Below are 24,850 nucleotides of genomic sequence, written 5' to 3' on the forward strand. Positions count from 1 at the left end.
CTTGGATACAGCTGGTTCTTTGCACACCTCTCCGCTCTGGTCAAGCATACTGGGTAGCATTGGAAGGGACTGGGTTCTCTTCTAGTCTTGTAGTAGAGTTTCAAGGGGGAAGCATGCCCCTGACTGCTCCTCTTGTAACTGAACCCCATACGTACATGCAGCTCTATTGATGACTGCGTTGTATGCAGTGATGTCATCCAGAGGTGACAGTTTGGATTGATAGGATACTAGCCCTTTAATTGGTAGTCTGCATAAAGTCCTGTCATTCATCCATTGTCTCTCCCATTTGCAAGAGTTCTTCCTCTAATACAAAAAAGTCCCTTTGCATTTCTTCCTGGGGTGTCTGGAGAGAAGGGGTTTTCCAACTCCGCTGGTTCTTCTGCTTGTGCGTGTTTTAGAGGAATTCTGTACCCCTGGAGAGAATCATTGAATTCCCTTTTCTTTTAGATTAGCGCATCAAGTTCAGCCTTAAGATGCCTTTTAATTTTATACACGCTCCATCTCGAGCGACTTCCTTTCAGGGTTGAGCTTGACAGCTTCTTCAGTGTGTTTCAATGTTGAATAGCTGTTCGGTGTTGAAGTCGAGTGCTTCACTGCCTGTGGTGTGCTAACCTCTGGCGCTGGTGTTGAGCAGCTTTTTGGTGCCTGTGTGTACCCGGTCTATGCTTTTAATCCTCTTTAGAGATCGAAGCCGGTTTTGAGTGTTTGCCGCCAGCGGTGTGCCTTGCTTGGGACCTGTGAGGCTCTTGGCCTTGGCTTTGCCCTCTGGTGACAAGGATCTCGATGATACTACCGTTTTTCTCAAGTCTAAAACTTTTGGCTCAGTCATGTCATGATCCTGAGAGTTTGCCTTCAGTCTGGGCTCCTCCCTCAGCACCTTTTTGTGCCCATTACCAGCAAGCACCTCATCACCACCTTGAGGCCGGTTTTCTCTCAAGGTAGAGATGAGGTGCCTCTCCTTGGGCCTCCGCTGTCTCCTCTAGGATGCCCTCTTCCTTGCTAAATAGTCAGAGCTTTCTCTGCAGTGATGTCATGGTGTAGCATGCCCAATTTTGTTTCTGCTTTGCCCTGATGGTTTTCGGCAAGAATTCTACACACGCGCACAGTCCTCCGAACTGCGGTCCTTTGGAAGGCAGAGGTTACAGACCTTGTGCACATCTTTCTGGGTCTACTTGTGGTGCCTCTAGGGCAACACCTAAAGGGGTATGCTTCATGTCTCTCTCACTCTCCGACCACGCAGTCTCTGTGCATCAGTCCTCAATCTGGTGTTTCTCTGTAGTTTGCGATGTCCTTTTTGTGCTTTACCTTCATTTACCTGTTGTTGTAGATAACTTACCTCAGTGGTAGTTTTTGATGGAAAACTATTTCCTCTGCACACTTTCTTCTTCCACGATTCTAGAGCTCTCCCTTAGGCTTCCAGACCCAATGGTGGAAAAAAGAATTTTAAGATGGCAACTGTGTCAAAGGATTTCCAGGGGATACGCTAGACATCACTCAAGGAGGAGCTGAAGCCTAACTTGTCGACGACTCCAACATAAAGAAGAGAGGAGAGACTACAAGGAATCTATTCCAGACCCAATCACTAGATGGTGGAATAATGCAAAACAAGTAAAACCAGCAAAATTCACGCCGGAAAACTGACGTGCATCAGCAGCACTTATCTGTGAAGTTCTCAGTGTCGGCATACCCAGAATGAGGTCTATGGAAGGATGGAAGAGAGATAATGACGCTGGGGATCAGAGAATGGGGACAGGTTAAAAAAAAAGTTACAAATGTTGGCTAAGCCCTTGGGAAAAGGGATATCATGATGTAAGGAGGAGAAAGAGGAACATTAGAGAAACTGTGAGGAGGAAGAGACACTGGTGAGAGGCCAAATAAATGAGATCACCTCTGTATGTATGTAGCACAGGTGCTAATCCTGCAGGTACGAGTTGGGTGGGAAATGTGATTCTATCACGCTGCAAAGTGAACTTACTCTTAAAGCACCAACATTCTGCATGCATAATACACAGTTGAGCAGAGTTTATGCAATGTATAAGCAGGGCCGCAGATTTTCAGTGTTATGCGTAATAAAAAAGCTTTTAAGGTTGTCACAACAGTGTGTTCCCAACTGAAAACAATAATATTGCAACAACTACATATAGAGATTGGACAAAGATTTGTATTCAGTGTCACTCTCAGGGCCACACAGGAGACCTGACAAGTCATGAAATGTCACACATAAACTGGCAACTTTTGGGTTGACTTTTTCATTTATTGGGATGGTGGAGTTGTAATTGGGCACAAACAAGGTAATATAGACCTACCAAGAGCTGTGCAGAGCTTGGCTGGGCAGAGGAGGCATTGGTGTGTTGTGCGGCATCTTCCCATCGAAACACCATTAGGAATCCTCATCCCCCATGGCCTCAACTACTTCTTGTTAACAGGCAACCTGCTCTATTAGAGAACTGCATGCGCCAGGTACACTACATCAAAGCAAGGGCTGCAGACAAACCACAAGGTTTAACTCCTTAGTAGCAGTGTTCCCAACTGGAGTATTGACTCTTTCTCCCAGTATAGAGGCAATAAGCAAAGGAAGAAACTCCTACATTGTGTGGCACCCTATGTCAAAGACAGTTGGCAGTGGCAGGTTCATGGTGCTAACCTCAAGTCAAATATGGTAGACAGGTGCTAGTAAACCGTACTCAGGGCACTACAATAGGTTGAGAGGGCTAGAGGGGTCTGGGTATCGAATCATTGTGTGAATCTAGCGGTGTACATTGATTAAATTATGCATTGTGGAGCCCTACATCCACACCACCTCCCTGAGAAAACCTTAGACTCAAATGAGTCTAGAGCTTGAGAGTCACTTTATTTCTGAGTCTATGCACAACAACTGTCCAGCTTCAGTTGTCCAAATTTAGAATGCAAACTCAAAATAGGCTCTCCTGGACAGAAGGAGATCATCAATCAATACTTAGCATGGGATGACATCTTAGTGAAGTTGGCCACCTGCTGCACAAACTGGAGAATTCATTAAATAGGGAAAGAACCAATAACACTGGTGACAGACAGCTGAAATATAACTGAGAAAAAACACAAATATGTAACATATAAAATATCAATATTGCTTTAAACTTGTTAAAATTCCACAAATAAGATGCTACAAATAAACTTATTGGGTTAGCCTGATGTGCATAGAAAATGGTAACGTCATTAATTTTCAGCCGACTTAATGATATTTTTGTCATGGAAGTCGTGTATTAAGAGGTAACCGGTTTTATTTCGTTTTTAAAGAGGGCTGTACTTAAAGTGTTTGTAAACTACATAAAGGAAGCTGCACTGGGTTTTTTAATTTGTGTTGTAAGAAACATTTAACAAAAGTTAGTTTTATGTTACAAATAGTTCACTTTAACCAGCAGCTATATTTCTGTATCACTATTTTTCAGCAGTTTGTTATAAGCTGTTCCAGGTTTGGCTACAAAGGGACGCAGCTAACGCTTTTAAATACAGTATTTTCCAGTTGATCTTGTCTTCCCCATGTACGAACAAGCATTTGCAATGCAATAGGTCTCGCATCAGGAAAGTTGGAGCTATTGGTATTGTAAATGACAATTTTTTTACTTATGTGTTGGTTTTGAAAATAGCGAAATTAATAGCTTTGTCATTTACAATGCCAATAGTTCTAACTTTCGCAAATGTGACACCTATAGCATTTGTAATGCAATATGTGTTGTATTTAAGTGACTTAGATGTATTGATATTACAAATAACAATGGCTTTTAATTTTTTTAAATAATTAATACTTAAATAAAAGGTTTTGTAATTTATAATGGCAATATTCGGTGAGCTGGAACCTTTTGAACAAAGACATGGACGAACCATTGAAGGCTCAAGCCTGGCTCGGTCCATATGTATATAAGAAAAGCGTTGGCTGGAGCGCGGCCGGAACACACACGCAGTACATACTCACTGCGCATGCATGCAGCCAACTTTGCCTGGCACATGGAGCGTGCGGCAGTGTCTGGGGCACACGTGAGCTGAGGGAGCCCCGCGTTTTCAGAGCCTGTAGCGGAAAGAGCCCGGTGAGTAGTGGTGGGGGAGGGGGGGGGGGGGGGGGGCTTCGCGCGCTTTCGCCGGGGGGAAGACATAAAAAGGGAGCAAAGAGGGAAGAATAAGCTAGGGCCCTCTTCACTGAGTATAATCAAAAATGAAAACCCTGGTTATGAAACAGAGCCACATCAGAATTCTAGGGGAATGTCACGCTGCTACTTCTTTATCTTTGCGAGACAGGAACTGACATCTAAACATATGTCCCCCATGTGTGACTTATAAACATAAAAACATTTAGTAAACAGGACGGTGTACAAATTATATTTGACAAGTATTCAAATCAAAAAAGTGTTCAAAAGAAAACAAAAAAGTGAGGTAGGTTGAGGAAGTGACTCGCGTAAGCAACACCCTGGAAGCAGTTGGCAGGTACTCGCCAGTTAGCTCACTGCATCATCATTGGCACTTCCAAGACAAAAACGGAAGACCAACTCCCAAAAACATAAGTAAGTGAGAAGAAAGCAATGTATGAGAAAGGTGATATTTGTCCAAGAGCCAATAATCAATCCTAAAAGACCCCCACAGAGGCCCAATGTGGTACTCAAGAAAAGTTAAAATTGAGTTACGGAAATACCCAGCCCATACTTTTAATTTTTGTTGGATCTGTACTCATTTAAAAACAAAGGTATCATGTTTAGACCATTTTAACCTGAATGGCCGACATTTTTCATTGCCAATAATTTTGTGCCATTTTTATCAGGGCATGGGGACCCAATTCCACCTCAAGAATGCACCAGACCAGCTAGTTGCTAAGTGGATTCCTACCAGCAAGCCATCACTCAAAAATCACAGAGTGACAAAGTCGCCTCCATCGCAGTAGGGCTCGATGTCAACAGCATCCGCGCAACATCTACTGGTCACACTAGTGTAATACCCATTTAAAACATCTATAGCAAACAAAGAATTCTCCTACATATTAGGCAAAGAACTGCAAGCGACATTGTTATGGATGAAAATGGGTATGTTGGTCTTGTGCTATGTGTCTATAAGACCATCTTCAAGACAAAGGTATTCTTATGTAGAGAGAGGACGCTTCAAGAAGGATGTCAAAAGTCAGAGGCCTAACATGGTGAGCTGAGTCTTCACCATGTTAGGACGCTGATCGATTACGGCGTTGCTTATCATATACAATGTTTCTTATGCCGATCCTTGACGGCATTCAGTTTCATGGCAGACACGTGTTTCAATACGCTCTGCCATAATTACTTTTGTGCCGAGAGATTAACAACATAAATTATGTAATTGGCTTTGGATAATTACTCAGTATATTTACTTTTGACATTCTTGAAGGGTTCTCTCTATACATAAAAATACCTTTGTCCTGAAGATGGTCATATAGACATAGAGCACAAGAAGACCGAAACGTTGACCAACATACCCATTTTCATCCATAACAACGTTGCTTCGAATTCTTTGCCTAATATGTAGGAAGAATTATTTGTTTGAAATAGATTTTATAAATAGGTATTACGCTAGTGACCAGTAGATGTTTTTTTCTGGAAGACTATCAACCTCTGTTACTCTTGTTTATGTAGTATATTGTACCCCTAAATTTAATTCATTTGAATATACATTTTTCTACTGAAAAAGAATACACCCATATGTAAATGAATGAATTTCTTTTTTATTGCATAACACTGTGTACATTTGTATGTTGAATCCACTAGTCGGGATTCGTAAGTGATATTGTGAATTATTTTGTATCTAGTAAAGCAAATTCACTTTCAGAAAGGTGGCATTTTCTTGCTCCACGTGCACAGAGAGAAAGCTTCCGTCCACGTTAATGCATTCTTTTTAAATAATCAGCTGGGTGACTGTAATGTGTTGTGAACTCTGGAAAAAGGTGTCTGGAAAGTGTAGGGTGCTCATAACCCACAAGGAACATGGCCTGCAACTTAGCTATAGAGGAGGCAATTTCCCCAAGTAGATTTTCCCTGATGAGGACACCTGGCCTGCTGCTTTATAGGCCAGTAATATCAATGATCTAACTCACCTGCTTAAAGAGGATGTGACCACATTTGTAAAAACATTTAGGTCGTTTGGGTAACCCTTAGTGGGTTTGATCGGTCTATTGTATGTCAAGAAAAATGTGGCATATCATTTCTCGTATTGTTTTGCCACTTTTGAGTGTTATTATTGTCTAGTTAAGGGCACCCCACGTGCAATATTGAACTCTGCCAAACAGAAAATCACACAGAAATCTATTAACTCTCTTTAGAAGACAAATCTAAGAGAATGAACAACAGATTTTTCACCCTAATCACAACCTACAGTAACCTCAAACAGATGTATAAAATCCTGAATAAACATTAACACTGATTTACCATGGATGATGCTCCCTGCCAGGCGGTCCCCAAAAAAGATAATCTCACACTAATTTTTTTACTTAATGAGCATAAATGTGACTAACAGGATTCTGACCATGATGTAATTTATATGGTTATGGAAAAACACTTTAAATAATTGAAATTGTAATTCCATTAGATTGCAGCCTTGAAAAAGCCCATAGGCTACACATGTTAAGACAACTACATCTCTCATACTATAATTTACATTACGACTTAACTGCTCGCTCTGAACTTTACCACATGAGCCTTGAATAAGTCCATTGCAAAAAACACAGTTGATGGACAGAATGTAGAACAATGTCATACATTCACCCCAGTACAAGGATCTGGGCCTAAATCCATCGTTTTTTTGCACTCCACACCACCCTGGGTTAGACACTGGCTATATGCAAATCAGCTCTGACCCTGTGCCTCATGGGAACAGTCCAGTCCGAACTACCAAGCCATGTCTTTCCCAGACCGGAATCAAACTTCCAAGGACCGGTTTCTGGCTATCAGCCTTCATCAGCCTGGATAGCTTGACTCCAGTGGTGTGGAGAGCCTGGGACTCACGTCTGAGCATACCCAGCCCACTCGGGGTGAAAATTGCAAAAAACACAGTTGATGGACAGAATGTAGAACAATGTCATACATTCATCCCAGTACAAGGATCTGGGCATAAATCCATCGTTTTTTTGCACTCCACACCACCCTGGGTTAGACACTGGCTATATGCAAATCAGCTTTGACCCTGTGCCTCATGGGAACAGTCCAGTCCGAACTACCAGTGGGCTGGGTATGCTCAGACGTGAGTCCCAGGCTCTCCACACCACTGGAGTCAAGCTATCCAGGCTGATGAAGGCTGATAGTCAGAAACCGGTCCTTGGATGCTGGATTCCAGTCTGCGAAAGACATGGCTTGGTAGTTCGGACTGGACTGTTCCCATGAGGCACAGGGTCAGAGCTGATTTGCATATAGCCAGTGTCTAACCCAGGGTGGTGTGGAGTGCAAAAAAACGATGGATTTAGGCCCAGATCCTTGTACTGGGGTGAATGTATGACATTGTTCTACATTCTGTCCATCAACTGTGTTTTTTGCAATTTTCACCCCGAGTGGGCTGGGTATGCTCAGACGCGAGTCCCAGGCTCTCCACACCACTGGAGTCAAGCTATCCAGGCTGATGAAGGCTGATAGCCAGAAACCGGTCCTTGGATGCTTGATTCCGGTCTGGGAAAGACATGGCTTGGTAGTTCGGACTGGACTGTTCCCATGAGGCACAGGGTCAGAGCTGATTTGCATATAGCCAGTGTCTAACCCAGGGTGGTGTGGAGTGCAAAAAAACGATGGATTTAGTCCCAGATCCTTGTACTGGGGTGAATGTATGACATTGTTCTACATTCTGTCCATCAACTGTGTTTTTTGAATAAGTCCATAGCACAAAACACATTGGCTGTATGATGCACAGGTTTTAACATATTTACTTGATGAAAGAAATATGCAATTTCAAGATTAAGCCACACAAAAAAAAATATCTAAAAGGGACTCTATACTTGTGGACTACTTAACTACAGCGCTACCTGATCAGAGTGCTCCGATATTCATACTTTCTCACAGTCCTGAAGATTGTGCCCTTTTGATCAGGCCGATAAAAATGTAGACCCTGCATTGAAGAACATTTGAGAATGTAGCTCTGAAGGCATGCACCTCTTTGGAGTATGGCACTCGGTCACTAGTCAGAGGCTTTCATAAACTGCCAGTTTGTTCTTATACTTGTGGAGTATTTCACTATAGTGCTAACTGACCTTCGTGCTCAGATATACATTGTTTCTCATGGTTAGTGGCCATGGTCTTCTGGACAAAGGCTATTTTGTTACCCTTAACTAGCATGGTACAGGATATCATGGCAGCACCTGTTCAACTAACCAAACAGACAACTCCGCTCCGCCCAGCTTTCCCTGGCGACCGTCCCACGAATCCGCAAGACCAGAACTGGAGGAATGTCCTTCTTCTACCTCGCCACCAAGACATGAAACACCCTGCCCATTCACCCCAGGAAATCACCCTTGCTGACCTAATTCAGGAAGGACCTCAAGGCCTGGCTCTTTGGATGAACTTAGCACTAGGTCTGATCCGCTGCATCATCCCCCCAGCACAGCACCACAAGACCCTCACAAGTGAGTAGCTGAGCTTTACAAACCGTGATTGATTGACTCATGGATCACTTTCAGCGGCATCAGTGACTAACCCACTACTATTTTTTTGATGTGCAGCGTATGCTAAACCACTGCTACCTTGATCTTAATTGTAACTTTCAGTATAAATCGAGGCTCTACTTAATAAAGTAGCAAAAATTGCATCTAGCTGTAGCAAAATGAAGCTAATACCATTTCCTTAGGGATATATCCTTAATCTTTCAACAGCCTAAGTAAAAGTAAATGGGCAGAGATCCCAAATAATCTCTTATGTGAAACAAAATGTCAGCCAGCTCCTCTTTTCTGCTATACTTCCGTGCTGTAATATTGGGATCTGTGTCTCAGAAGCAGAAAGAATCCTCAGGAGAATCAGGAACAGGTGTCCTAGAACCATTCGCCAACCTGGGAACATGCTTGGATTTCTCAGCCATTGCTTTAGCTACAGTGGTCTCAATCAATTCCTGCACTTCCGCAGCAGAGCAAGAATGTTTCCCGAGGGAGAGTGAGGATCTTCTGATTTGCTTCTTCTAGCCGGAATAAGACCTTCATCCTCGGAAGATGATGAAGACATAGGGCTCCTTTTAGGTCTTTTGCCTTCTATCATCACATCCACAAAGAATTTGAAACTCAGCTCCCCAGGTTAAATACGAGATGTCAGTTCTGAAAAGATCAATTACATATTCTCCCCAAACTCACACCAACCCTGAAATGAGGATCTCCCAACAATCCTCCATCAGCACACTGTAGCCTTTTTTGTGTTTGGATTTGGGTGGTGATGGATCGTAAGACGATTTCTCCCACTGTACACAAGAAAGCCTGGTACTTGTGGGGACATAAGTGCAGTTAAAAATGTTGTGTACCATAGCTGATTTAGAATATTAACAGCCTCTAGGGATGAGTGAAGTGAATTTGGGGCAAATGAACACTTACCTATCGCCATCTTCTCAACACTCCCGATGACTAGGCTGTCGTAAACTTGTCCCTTTATCCTCTGCATGGTCCCCCTGTACTGTTGCCTGTGCTGCCCCATATGAAGCAACATCATGGTGAACGTGTAGGCCCCAATAGAGAATGCATGCACATAAAGTGGACGAGAAGAGAATGCCTTCTCGTTCTTCAGGAGCTCTGCAATCTCTGCAGCATAGGCCATTCCATGACGAGGCCACAGGAAGTGCCTCACGCTGCTCTCTACCACCAGCACATCAAATCCAGGCTCAAGGTACAGCTGGCAATAGCGCATGATGGCGCTCGACTTGGACCCCAGCCAAGGAAGGAGGAGGAGAAGAGGCCGAGTGGTCTCACTAGGTCTGTGAGGTTCTTCTCCCACACTGCTCTTGCTGTAGAGGCTGATGGTGCTGGAAATTTTTTTTACGTCTATGCTTCCGGCAAGAGGCAATGAAGCATCTGTAGTGTACTTCATTTGAAGAAAATGTGGCTGAAATAAATAGAGAGAAATATGTGAAGTCACTGAACTGGAGCGGTCAACCAGCATATATACACAGATGAACGAGTAGGGCCCAGAATCATGCATACAGCATATACTCACCTAAGCAGTACATATTTCATTTTACTCATAGCCCACATCTATACTCTTTCAGAGTCAAGCTTTCCAATACACATTTCTAAGTATTTTATATAGAGGTACAGAAATATGTTGACTATCAAATGGAGACCTCAGTTCAACATACCTGAAACTATTAAAGCCATTCCTATATTAAATCATACTTAGTCTATTCTGGAACAAAAATAACTCACAACTGGCACTTTGCATCTATAAAACTGTTCTCCATACACCTTCTGGCATTAAGACAAACAGTACAACGTTAAGAATCCTAATGACAGAGTGAACACCATAAGTTGATGGAGTTTCAGCTTGTCCACAATTTATTCTCAGCCTTCTATTGAGGACAAAATGATTACTTCAATTAACATCGTGCAAGGACTACATTTGACCCTCGTGCGATCCATTCCGGTCGCAGGCACTAGGCCCAGGCACACAAGTGGGGTAGCGTTTTTATCTGGACAAGTAGGGGTGGGGCTGGGTTGTAGGAAATGTGTGGCGGCCCGTTGATCCCATAATGTTCCCACATACAAATGTGATAAATAATTTTGATGTCTCCACAATGCGGTTTAGGCCGTTCCCTGTCACGGGCAGTTGCCCAACCACACAAGTGAGGTAGCATGTTTATCGGGAGACCTGGGAAACACTTGGAAAGGGAAATTTGTGCTGACCCAGTGATCCCACAACTTTCAGCTAAATTTGGGGTTTGAAGAGGATTCTAGGTAAGAAAACACGGGGGGTGCGAGCCACACATCCCTGGCTTTCCCAGGTGTCTAGTTATGAGAAATCTCTTGGTTTGGTTGCGTTCCCTACATGGCTGCCAAGCCCTGGACCAAAAACGCAGGCGCGTCCCTTGCATAACCAGGTCATTTTGTGACAGATAATTTTGATATCTTCACAATATGTTTTGGGTGGGCCCTTCTTGGTCGCGGGCACTTGACCCACCCACATATGTACGGCATTGTTCTTCTCAGGAGACTTGGGGGGCGGGTGGAGAATGGGGTGGTGGAATCACTGGATGGTAGGAAATGTGTGCAGATTCCAGGACTTCTCCTCACAGATATTCGAGGAAAATTTGTTTTTTGGCAACAGTTCAGTTTTGTGGGGGTTTCTGTGTAAACAAACCTGGCCAGCGCCACGCAAATCACCCTACCCTGAACTACCCTGGTTATCTAGTTTTCAAAAATGTGCTGGTTAGGTAGGTTTTCCTAGGTCCTGGCTGAGTACGGCCCAAAATCCAGAGCTACACACATTTAAAAAATACACATTGTTTTTCAGCGGAAAAATGTAATGTGCCTATGTTGGGTTTGACACGCTTTCGTGTAGCACGCAATTGGCCTACCAACACAAGTGAGGCAAGTTTTTCTCAGGAGACTTAAAATAATGCTAGGTGGTAGGAAATTTGTGGCTGCCTGCATATGCCAAGACTTTTCCTCACAGAAAGGTAAACATTGAGCTTTGCAAGGGATTCTTGGTGAAAAAAAACTGGTGAGAGCCTTGCAAGTCACCCAACCCTGGGCACCCCGGGTATCTGGTTTTCAAAACATGTGCTCGTTTTATAGGTTTCCCTACGTGCCTGTTAAGCAAGGGCCCAAAATCCACAGCTAGCCACCATGCAAGCAAACATTCATTCTCCTGGATAAAATAGGATGTCGCCAAGTCAAAGTATGGGGTGTTTTGTGTTTCAGGCGCAAGGTTCTGCCACACAAGTGGGGTACCATTTTTATTGGGAGACATGCAGGAATACAGAATAGTAGAACATTTGTTATTACCAATTAAATCTCAACCTTTGTGCCCTTATGTAACACAGAAGACATTATACAAAATTCCCTCAGAAACACATCATTATGGGTACGCATGAATTCGGAGATGTATAAACAACTACTGCTCCTAAACACAGTCTCTGGTGTACATTTCAGCAATACAGAGGTTTTTCTTCATTCTCTTTTTTCATTCTTTATAATTTATCATATGATTTGCTGTAAAGTCGGTACACAATAAAAACAAGCATTTGCAAATCAATAGGTCTTGCATTTGTGAGAATTTAAGCTATTGGCATTGTAAATGAAAGTGCCTTTCATTTATTACTTTTGAAAATTAACCCAAAAATAAAGGGCATTGTCATTTTAAATGCCAATAGCTCACACTCTCATTATCATGGGAGAACGATTGTATTGCAAAGAAACGGCCACCATTGTCCCAGGCGGCTTGGAAAGTGAAAGCGCACGTGGCGCGCTGAATGATGCAGGAAAGCAGGTTATGCCTGCAGCCGATAAAGCTCATTAAAGAAAATGGTGCTTACAGACCAAATAAAGCATCTCGTGTACCAACAGAAGTAAGAGGGCCAGTACTCATGAGAGGTTATAAATGAAGACAAGGCAGTACTAAGGAGGGACTAACAAGTCTATTAACGAATCAGAAGCCTGCATTCACAAAAGACAATGACACAAGCCAATGAAAAGTAGAACCGGAGAGTGGGCTCGGCTTCAAGTCCATACTCGAACACAGCATGCTTTGGAGAACAGCGCTTGCGCTGCCCAGGCACGACCTAAAAACATTGTAAGGAGCAGCTCAGTTGTTGGTTTCTAGGAGAAACTACAAGCCCCATATATCCCCGCAACCAGAGGGTCCAGCGGAAGTAATGATATATTGCTTTCGAAAATCTGCCACAGTAACAAGTTACAGAAGAAACTGACATAAATGGCTGTTTTTTCAACTCTATTTCAATATTTGTTTGTTTCAACTGTTACTTTCTATGGGAAAACCTTGAAGGATCTACACAAATTACCTCTTGCGGAATTCAGAATTTTGTCTAGTCTTCAGAAATGTAAAGCTTTCCGGGATCCACAGTGGGTTTCACACCAGTTTCCACCCCAAACTGAAAGGAGATTGAAAGCACAAAAATAGGACAAATGGGCTGTCTCCTAGTAAAATTCCAAAACTGTGTTAAAAAAATCTTTTTTTAAATTCAAGCCTGCATGTTCCTGAAAGCTGGTGGCGATTTTTGTACCCCAAACCCTTTGTTGATACCATTTGCAGGGGGAAAAATACATACACTTTCTTCCGCAGCACTTTAGTTTCACCACCCCCCCCCCACCCCCCCGCCCCCAAAAATGTAGATATATTTTGGCTAATTTTTAAGTCCCCTCCAAGGAAATCCACAAACCCTTTAGAGTCCCCAGGATGTTGGGAAGAAAAGGACGCAAATTGGATGGGACAGCCTATGTGGACAAAACATTATGAAGGCGTAAGTGCAAACTACTCCAAATAGCCACAAAAAGGCTTTGGCACGGGGGGCGGGGGGAGGCATAGCAGTGAAGGGGTTAAAGTACTGTGTTACAAAGCACACACGCCTTCAGCCCCTAGACAGCATTTATGCACAGGGTAGCCTAAAAGACGCACCTATCTGCAGGCTGTGCTGAGGCAGAGTTGGGGGACCCGTGCTTCTACAAGGACGTACAAGCACAAGTCACCCCTAGGCTGTAGCCCCAGTCTTATTGATAAGCTGCCCCCTTCGGTTGTATCTTACAAGCATCTACATACCGTTGATCTGAAACACTTCACACAACTTGGACATGCTCCTTCATCTGTGTGCTTTTCCAACGCTCGTCTCTTGAATCAATCCTTTCTGGTAGCAGTTTACACACTATACAGCGCTGAATTCACAGACGAGAGATTAGTTTTGGAAAAACAAGCAATGGCAAAGCCAATAGGTCTCTCCCATGCAAAATCTATGGCCTTGCCAATGTCTTTTAGCCATGTTGTACAGCAGCATGCCTGTCTGGCATGACTCAAAGTCAAGTTATTTTTTTTTTAAGGAACTAACACACGGCCAGCTTGGTCTGCGTCACAGTGCTTTTTAAAAAGAATAAGTTGAGATCAGTCTCTGATACTTGATCATTGCTAAGTGCATATTCCCAAAAGAAAAACCCATATTGGATGATCAAATATTTTTAAGACCTCAAATTCTGTTATAAGTCAACCTGTAGTCAGCAGTTCATCGCACAAACAGCAGTTTTGACATAGTGGGCCATTTTTATGCAAGTCCTTTTCCCTCACAAATGCACCAATGAGCGGGGCATTGCTTCTTTGCTAAGACAGAGAAGTCACAATGTACAAAAGTACAGTGAAATTCTGTATTTGCACTGCAGCTTAATACGTCACACAGCATTTCTCTATTCAGCAGATCAAGATCAAAATCTATTAAAAAAATAACTAACTAAATAATATTTATACACGCCGAAGTTGGATACAGAACTGCTGTGTATATGCGTGTATATACACGCCGAAGTTGGATACAGAACTGCTGTGTTTGCGTGCGCCGGGAACACTCGAGATGTACGATGGTATTTTAAGTAGAAGGCCGAATTTTGCCTGATGCTGATTTCCGAATAATAATTGACTGACATTGTTCTTGAATAAGCGTTTGAGAACATTTAGAGGAATTTCTAAATATTGTGGATTGACATAATTAAACCCTAACACGCTGTAGTGAGAACTTCCAAGGCCCTGAAGAAGTCACTGGGTAAAATTTCCCCTGACGAAAAACGTGTTGGCGATTGGCTGTTTTCAAATCATTTTTCAAGATTGTATTATTGTACCCACAAGTCTTCAAGATTACCTATGGACTGAGAATAAAAATACAGATTTCTTCACAAATTGGATATGCTGATATGGACAATTATTTGTTAAATCAAGACTATCTGTAGCACCCACAGATCTATATAATTTGTGTTCAGGGATTCTACTTTTCTTGTTTGTGACAACGTTACGTGGTAAATGTTGTTTTTTGACAGCATGAGGTGGTAGCTGTCTTAGATTCCCTTAGATGCAACTTTGATTATAATTCACCTTTTCATAATTTGCCCACTGTGACTATGCGCTGTTGATACCCTACCATCTATTGCTTTTCTCTCTGTATAATGCTTCATAAGACCCTACAATAACATATAATAGTCCTGCATTAACACGAGTTCCCTTAATTGTACTTCTGTCCTTTATTTAAAAGCACATTATATGGATTAAAAAAAATCCGCAAACAATACAAACTAATATAGTATCCTCGAAAAAGTACAGACTTTTGTTTAATCCAAAGCATTAGAATTCGGCGTAAAATAATTAATCTTAAGAGGACAAACTTTAATTAAAGCAGATGTCTGTGTCTCTTTTTTTTCCTCTCTTGTTGCTTGGGTTTGTTTCCTTTAACACGTGAATTCTCCTAAACATTCATTAAGGAGGATGGCTCTGTCTAGATTGCCCCTGTGGCGCCGGCTGTCTGTTTCCAGCGAGAGGAAGGAGCTAAAGAAGCAGGATGCACGTGCTGTTTCAGAAAACGAGGTGTTACTGAAAGAGGAGGGCTCTGTTGACCTGGTGGCACAGTGGCGCCTGTTGTCTGTTCTCAGCTAACAGTTGCTAATTAAGCATTGTAGCTGTGGAACTAAAACACTGACACCGAAATGTGCATTAAAAGAGTGTAAAACATTTATTTTAAAAAGGTAGCCTAAACACACAATTTCTTTAACCTTGGAAGCGTGCTCTAGGTAGAAAGCAGATACAAGTAAGGACGGGACAAACAGTGATTCATTTTTTTTTAAGTAGTTATAGACATTGCATCATGTATTTTATTGGACAGATAGAAGGCAGTACTTTTGTATTTGCTGCAAGCTACACGCGCACTAGTTTATAATGCATCTTTTAGTTATTGTACGTGCTGCAGAGATGCCTCAGTGTGTTCCGGGAAATGTGTGATTGTATCGTTTTTACCCTGAAGAATAAACTTACAAGTAATTGAATGTGAAGCATAGGAACGGACCAGAGTAGACACATTTGAATGTTTATGCTGTCGTTTGTAGAGCGTATGTGTATAAAGCTTAGCAACATGATTTGAAAGTAAGTGAATGAGAATTTTTTCAACAAAGCGCTTAACTGCGGTCATAATCGGCGCGTGCGTCTGTATTTTAACAGTTTGCGTTAGAGTTGATTCGTAGAATGAATGAAGGTGTAAAGAGGGGTATATCGTAAGAGCTGTTTTGTGTTCATTTTGTGTGACAAGAGCATTTGTATAAAAGTAAAAACAAGTTTACCTTCATAACAGGTAAGTGTAAATGAGTTAAGACAGCTGCCGTGTTTGAAAAAAAATTAAAATTAAATGCCGGGACTGAAGAAGTTCCCTCAGACCCGGACGTACAGTGATTAATGTAACAGAAAGTTAAATTAAATGTGTAACAGCGGCTAGGTTAAAAATTCAATGCGAGGTGAGAAGAAAGAAAGCAAAGACAGCGGCCAGGCAAACTGGGTTGAGAGGGGGGAGCGAGATAACACAGAGGCCGTGTGCGCCATGAATTTTAATTAAATGTCGTACTAAAGGAGGACTATGAAAAAAGCGGAGGAGAGTTAAAACAGCAAACGTTACGTTAAATACGAAGTCAGAAGGAAGACAGTGTAACAGCGGCTAGGCTAATAATAAAGAAAGTGAAACTAAATGCGAACTACGAAGTTAAGCTAAATGCGAAGAAATACAGTGAAGACAGCAGGCAGGCAAACAGTCGAGGGAGCAAGGGGGAGGTAGGAAGAAAAAAAATAGCAGTTGGCAGCTGTGCACGTCACACGTGCGCTTGTGCGCATTCTGGCAAGCTGGTGGCCAGGAAGTAGCCAGTTTTGTAAGTAGTTACTTAATGTCTCACCAGAACAGCGCATGCGCTGGCTCAGGCAAGGCATAAAAATAGGACGGTATCGGAGGCAACATAGCTTCAACAAAGGCTGCCTTTTGTTGCATGTCAGCATATTAAATTAACACTTATTGGCTTAGCCAATTCTTGTTTGAGAACAAGAGCCATCCCAGCTAGCAGTGGGCCTCTCAGGCCATTTTATTGCCCTGTATTTACTCCTTCGCAGTCTTATCATTGGCCAGGAGACAGGAAGGGGTATAGATGAGTAAGCATTGTGGTGACAGGGAGAATAGCAACCTTCACAGTTAGGGCAGACCACTCTTAGAAGTACCAAAAAACATGCTCAGAGAAGGGGGAAATCAAGAGCGAGGTAAAAAAAAGAGAGAGAAAAGGAAAGGGAGAGGGAAAGGGAAATATTCGCCATGACACTTCATAGAAGTCAGTGTGCCAGGAGATACTAGAAGAACCACAGAAGCGCTGAAAATACACTCACCATAAGCTCTTGAGACTCTGACATGAAAATACCACAGACTACAGAAACTGCAAACCTTCGGGGTTCTCCGCTATAGTTCCAGGCACCCCCGCCCATGCATATAAGTGGTTCATGTAATGTGTCTTTAAAAAAAAAAAAAAACTAAGTTGCACCTTAATCAAACCCTGAAGGTTTTATTTCGTAGTATGCCTGGAGTGGCTGCCCTGCTCTAGAGATTTAAGTCTAATGGGCTGATGAAGTGTTGCGTTTGTGCACCAGGGTTATCTTGGAACATCTACGTGAGTACTACATATGTCCTCATCTCAACATTCCCTTCCACCATGTCACACAGAATAGCTTACATATAATTATGATCTATTTTGATTGATTTCCTAGTACATCTTCCTACTTCGCCCACTGAAGACCATATGGAAGAGAGTTTGCCGTCTCTAATGCCCTTTTGGAGAATGTGACTGCACTGCAGGGCTGCGCTTCACTAGTTTCTGATACAGAGGCTGTATTTGCATGACATGCAAGGCTAGTCCTAACGGCGGTGCAGTAATAATAATAATAATTTTATATAGTGCTTCATATAGCACTTCTGCCATTTCGAAGAGCTGTAAATAATGAATTCCCAAGTTGTGGTAGAGGAACGGTGTTACTATACCCCAGACCGGGCTGTTCATTGCCTGTGTGGTGCACAGGTGATGATATCCACAGTGTGTATTTTTTTTACCTCCCCACGGTTTAGCGTTATGTCACTACCAGAGGTCGAAGTTGGTGGGATCTCGGAAAAACTACTTTCCCACACTTTATTAAATTTACACCGCGTCAGGGGCAGTAAGCACTATATAAATAAAACGGAAAAAGAGTTCTCATTGTTTTTGTTTAAAAAAAAAGTTGGTGAATGTTGACGTTGAACTACTTCAGGCTGAAAGGTTAGGAGGGGGGCGCATCTACTATGCAGCTAGAAAAGGGACAGACAGCTAGAGAAGAAAAGAGTTCTCTATGCAGGATGGGCCAGATGTATCAAGCAGTTTACCGGTCGCAAACGGGCCAATTCGCAGAATCAGTCCGTTTGTGACCAGAAAAATGCATCTTTGCATGTATGATTCACTAATTGTGATTCACCAAATGACAGTTTGAAATCGCGAATACATACTGATTCAGTATTAGGAAGGGGTGTGTTAGGGGTGTTCCTCTGCAGTGGTATGTAAAAATGTTTAGCGACCAAAATGCGGTCACTAAACATTTGCATTTTAACACATTTCAAGTAGTTGGTAACCCATTCGCAAACGGGAAGGAGTTCATTAAAACGTTTTTGGGTCTCGCTGGCAATGCATCCGCAAGCGGATGCATGTGTCCAGCTGGAGACGTATAGCGATCAGTCTGGGGGGAAGGAGGACAAGAGGGTGTACGAGCTTGGATTCGTGTGCGCGAACGCGCACGTCGCGTCCCGCGCCGTACACATGCGCGCGCAGACAGACACTCGCTCACACACACACCCCCTCCCCCACAGTCACACACACGCACTCCAAGACACATACACACACGCACGCACACACACACACAGCCCATCCCCCCCCGCACGTGCGCGCGCACACACATGCGCTGCCCCCTCCCCCCCCCCCAACCCACTCACCGGCTTCCTTCGTGCGGCAGCTCTCAGCTGCAGGGCCCGGCAGCAGGACTCTTCTTCCCTCCTTCGGCACCGGGGCGCAGGGTAGGCTCCTGCCTGCTCCGGTTCTCCAAACAATCGCGGCTCTTCCGTGGGAGGCGGGGTAGGCTCCCGCCGTCCTACTTCCTGTTTCCGGTTGTCGCGCCGGCCTGCCTGACTTCCTGGTCGCAGGCCGGCAGAGTAACGAGGATGTTTGATTTGCGGTATTTATTTATTTATTTAATTATGCATTTTTATATAGCGCGGACTTTACCCGAAGGCGGTATTTATTTATTTATGTATTTATGCATTTTTATATAGCGCGGACTTTACCCGAAGGCGGTATTTATTTATTTATGTATTTATGCATTTTTATATAGCGCGGACTTTACCCGAAGGCGTCAGAGCGCTTCACATTAGGAAATGAAATGAAACATAATGAGAAACATTACAAAAGAACAGGTTGCAAAAACATACGTTACTTACATAAGGTAATAGTGACAATTGTGAGCAAACAAAATACATGAGGTAGTAAAAACTATAAGCAACCAAAAATACATGAGGTAGTAAAGGTAATAGTGACAATCGTGAGCAAACAAAATACTTGAGTAAAAATTGTGAGCAACCAAAATACATGAGGTAGTCAAAAGTGCACAAGAGGAAATGAAAGTGACAAGTGTGCAGTTATAAGAGAAAACAGAGTATAATTAGAGGTATAGTCCTGCAATAAGTGCTAGACACTCAGGCTCAGGAACAAGCGTTACATGGGCAAGGTGGCACTTGTGCAAGTATCAAAGGCAAAGACATGTGAGAGGTAGCAGCCGTGTGTTGCAAGGGCAGAGTGGTGTGTGCATGTTACAAAAGGGCACCGAACACCAGTACATGGAAAATACTGCAAAAAGGCAGACCCTCCAATCACAGGCATACACTGGGAAGGCACTTCCATGGTCATGGAAAGTAGAAATTATCAGTAGTGGGAAGTCTTCCTCACAAATAGCAAGAGGACGTGAATTACTTTTGGAGGTGTCTCTGGAGGAGGAGAACTTTGAGGTCCCTTTTGAAGGCCTGGGAGGAGGCGGTGGTCCGGAGCTTTTTTTTGTCCTCTCGCGGTTTGTAAATACAAAATATATTGCATTACAAATGCTATAGGTATCACATTTGCGAAAGTTATAACTATTGGCATTGTAAATGACGAAGCTATTAATTTAACTATTTAAAAAAAAAAAGAAACATAAATAAAAACTTTGCCATTTACAATACCAATAGCTCAAACTTTCCTAATGCGAGACCTATTGCATTGCAAATGCTTGTTCTAAGAGCAGGCAGTGGTCCCACGGACCACTGCCTACTGGTAAAACATGAAAAGAAAACTTTTCATTTTTAAAATGCATCCTGTTTTCCTTTACGGAAACGGGCTGCATTTAAAAAAATGATTGCTTTATTTAAAAGCAATCACAGACATGGCGGTGTGCTGACCCCAGCAGGCCACCATCCCAGTCATTAATATTCATGAGGTAGATCGATATGCGACCCACTAGGAAATCGCTAAATGAAATTATGATGACTAGCAGTTTCATAATTATGATTTGTAGAGGATCACAATTAGGTAATCTCTATTCCCAATATTGATACATCTGGCCCAATGCCTGCTACCTGAAAAAATACAAAATGTATGCATTTGGTTCATTGGCAAATCGGCTGCTTGGGAGCGGAAGACTTTACTGATTGCAGGATTAGAAGCTTCAAGATGAGGAAGTGTGTTTGCGCTTCATCTGCCAGTGCCCCTTTATTATATACTTCTGTTAGAATCTTATTTTGTAAAGATGTATTCTATTAAAGAGATATTGAAATATGTTACAGGTTCAAGAATGCGTCCTTTCAATGGAACTCCATTAAAAAAAATATATACATTAAAAAAAATTGCACTAGGTAGACTTTGATTGCAAATTACTAAAAATAACTTTGAAAGCTCTGTAAGCACTTAAGCATTAAATGTTTTGGCACATTTTGTAGCAGCCTACTTTACACGGTGTGTTTTAGATTGGTTTATAAACTTTACAAATTTACAGTGCATACTTCACCGCTTCGGACCTTATGGCACTGTAAATATAAGTCACTAATGAACCAGTGCACCAACTAGAATTCAAAACTGTGACCCTCCGATTACACCCACGAACATCTTAAGTGATTGCATTACCCAACTCAGCCTACTGGAATAATGCATTTCCCACAAATTAGTTTAACACGCATTTTTTATCATTAAGGAATATGGATTATCTTTTACATGCATGTGAAAGGCCAATAAAAAAGCTAGAGATTTTGTTCTTTTTTGCCACATCTTTGACCCCGCCCTCGCACGCACTCAGGATCACTGTTCTCAAACATATTTCTTTATGGGCTTCTACCAGGGCCGGCTTTAGGTCGGTGTGATTGGTGCAGCCGCACCGGGCGCTGATCTGGCGGTGGGGCACTGACCTCGAGGGGGGGAGGGGGGGAGGGGCCCGGGGGATGCAGTGTTTAGCAATAAAGTACGATTTAAAAGCACCGTCTGCAGAGGTCCTTGTGCGTCTAGCTTAAAGGCAGCAATAAAAATGTCATAACTCTAGTGATTAATTTTCCTGGTAAAAAGATTGGAGCTTTGTTCAGTGGCAGTTTTGCAGTAGCGCAGAGGGTTAATATACCAGCTGCAAAGAACAGATCTGTATTTTATGTGGATAGCTGAGTGGATTAGTAAAGCCAGCCTTTATCAGCGCTTTAAAACAAATGGAATGTATTTGAGAGAGGGGCTATGGAGTGACGAGGGGCACTTTTGCCTGGTGGTATATAGTGAGGGATTCTAAGGAGGTCATAGCGGGGTGGAGGGGGTCAAAATAGATTATTGCACGGCCCCAACTTCTACCGCTAGTCATTGCACTGCTTAATTGGAGCGGTGGTTTCCAGTGCTGGGCACATGTACTTAATTGTCAACACCAGCATCTTTGATAGTCGTCCATATGGTGGTGCAGTTGGCCTAAATAAGAGATGAACACAACAAAAGCGGTTTGTTAATTCAGTATACATTAAAATTACTACAACCTGCCGCCCAAGCCTTTCTTGTATATTTGGTGTCTGGAATGGTCTGCATTATCATACTTGTAGGGTGTGAGGCTTAGTAGTACTGTTGGTACTGTCATTGGCAGTGCTGGCAGGGGGCGGTGCAAGATGCAGTGGCCCCCTGACGAGGGCCCTGCCACTTAGTATTTTACAAATGAAGCTGGTGCACTGAAGTCAGGTTGGCTCACCTCCGGGCACTGCAGATATGGTGAAATTGCCTTTGGTGCAATCGCGCCATACATGGTGTATTCTACCCCTTATATGTAGCTGCAAAGGGATCTAGGCTTTGTTTGGCGCAATAATCATCTCGAGCAGTTTCCACTCATACCACTGGTCCAAGTCTGAATTTCTCTAAAAAGGTGAAACACCGAGGTCAGAGGGTTCCTTGCAGTAATTACCTTTCCAGATGTCCCAAGGACACAGAGAGCCCTTTATTTCTTAGAACATCGCTTCCATGTATTGGCTGGCACAATCTCTTCACGGCTGCAGCTTCCCGGAGCTTTAATGATTAACTTTTATAGTCATATTAGGGTTGACAGCTGGATTATCACTACAAACCATAACACAGATTGTTTGAAATAAGTAACCATTTTCAGTGCTGTCAAATTCAGTTCCACTTACCCCCGTTGATAACAGAGATTGGAATAAAAAGGCGTACCCCCATTTTAGGTCGAGCCTGAGCAGCGCATTCACTGCTGCGATGCATGCAGTATTGGAGTATGGCTTTGAAGCCCCGCCCACTCTCGGCCCATATTTTCAATTGGCTTGTGCCATTGTCCTTCGTAAACGCTGGCATCCTAGTCGTGATTAGGCTTGTTAGTCCCTCCTTGGTACCGTCTTGTCTTCATTTGTTACCTCCCTGCCATAACGACTGGCCCTTTTAATAGCCCCTTTTCCACCCACTAAGTAGCAGCACGCCACGTGCTTTTATTTTATTTACTAATGGCGGTCCTCTATAACTATAGCGGCCGTGTTTCTTTACTTATTTATTTATTTTAGCGAAGCGGTCCGCTTTTAGTATAGCGGCTGCACTTATTTATTTATTTTATTTTTGTTTACTAGCGTCCATACTGCGCATTCACATTCAAGACAAAAGGCAAGGCAGCAATAAGTTGAAGAAAAAAAACCTAAAGTGGAGCAAGCTGTTTTATATATTGTCATGATTATAAATTGAATCGAGCAAGACATGTTTGATATACACGTAACCATGCTGTTTAGAAAGGTTGAAGGTGTCTGATGAGGATTTAAAAATAAATATTCTGCAGGTGACAAGGTCAGATGCCGTTTTAGAGGGCCACAGTGCAAACAGGCATTATTACTGGGCCCAGCCATGCTGGCTGAGGCCTTTCACTCCTGATGTTCAGAGCCCATAGTATAGTAGACCGGACCCTGGGACAAAAGGGCCAAGTAACCATTCAGCACTTGACTCTCAGTGGTAGTGGGGAGGGAGGGGGTGTGTCGAGCTGTCTGAGGCATCTCTGGAAGTGTTAGGTGAAGGGCGAACCCAGGATCACAACTCAACATACATTCAGCAAACCCTCTAAATGATTGTCCAGTCCAATACTTGCGTTTATGACAATAAGGAGCATTCATCTGCTAACACAAAGTACAATACGGCACACCAAAAATAATCTACATAGTTTTCTTAAGGCAGACACACAGGCATTACCCGGGTCCACTCCCAAGTCCCACTTCTCATTACAAGGACAATGGTTATACCCCATTTACGTGAGGCAAGGTACAAACTAGGTTCCATTAAGGAGTTAAGTTCTTAAAAGTTATATGACTTGTTAACGTCAAAGTGTCCCCGCGTCTTCGCACGTCAGTCAGAGCAAGTTCCCCCAGAGGCCTCGGAGGCCCATGTTTAGTCGTACACACTCTTGCTGGGGTGGCGGTTCAGTCTCTCTGGGTGTACATCGGCAGCCCAGCAGTGAACTGAAGTCAGGAGGCAGACATCCATGACACTCCTCTGGTCATTCTATAAGAGCTTCTCCGAGTCCAACAGCAGGTCTTGGGTGAGCCCCAGATTTGGGTTGTTGCAATTCCTCTTCAAGTCACAGCCCGCTCCTTCTTCGCAGCTGCTTGGTACTTCAGGGTAATGTCCCTTTCCTTCACCACGGCACCCTCTGGGCACACGGGGTGCATATGATCGCACACAGGCCAAGGCCCCTTCAGGCTACAGCGGTTTACCGGGCGACGGCCCTCTTGTTGACCTAGTGCCCGACTGGGATGACGGCCCTCAATCCACACCATCGCCAAGCAGGGGTTGAGTGCAATATAAAGAGGGTGATGGGCCTCCTATGGTCAGAGCGTGGCCCCAAGGGCAATTACTTTTATTCTTCACTGTGGCCCCCAACTGGCACACTGGAGTTGCAGAGTACACATATGGCCTGATCGATGCAATGGTGCACACGGACAGACAGCCCAATCCGTGCAGTAGGCCCAAATCTCACACTCTGCTCCCGGTATTCCACTAGGCAAGATTCCCACTAGACCATACTCCTTTCAGGCAGCTGCTCCTCACAGGGTTCTCTGCTCGTAGGTCTGGCAAAAGCAGGTACTCCAGGCTTCAGGAGAGTGTTCTTGATTCTCCTGGGTGATGTCCCCCTCGTCCAACAAGAAAGACTGGCAGACCCTTAGTCTCCAGTCTTGGTCACAGCAAGCAGAGCTTCTGCGAAGTTTCTTTACGCAGATGTACAGCTTCAGTTTGACAATTTGGGAGTCTCAAGCTCAAAAGGTTACAAAGGCCCCAGCCCTAGTCTTTATTATTACCATATCGGCCCCATCTCCT

At 43.3% G+C, this 24,850-nt stretch overlaps 1 protein-coding gene across 1 annotated transcript in view; it reads right to left on the reverse strand.

The window, feature by feature from the left end:
- Positions 1-24,850, reverse strand: part of LOC144820147 (transmembrane protein 53-like) — a 69,683-nt gene that overhangs the window by 18,043 nt on the left and 26,790 nt on the right. The window contains exon 2 of the mRNA XM_078677779.1: positions 9,539-10,043. Coding sequence (XP_078533905.1) covers positions 9,539-10,043 — 505 coding nt within the window. The remainder of the gene's footprint in view (positions 1-9,538; positions 10,044-24,850) is intronic.

The sequence above is a fragment of the Lissotriton helveticus genome, chromosome 1_1 (assembly GCF_964261635.1).
Source record: "Lissotriton helveticus chromosome 1_1, aLisHel1.1, whole genome shotgun sequence".
NCBI classification, from domain to species: domain Eukaryota; kingdom Metazoa; phylum Chordata; class Amphibia; order Caudata; family Salamandridae; genus Lissotriton; species Lissotriton helveticus.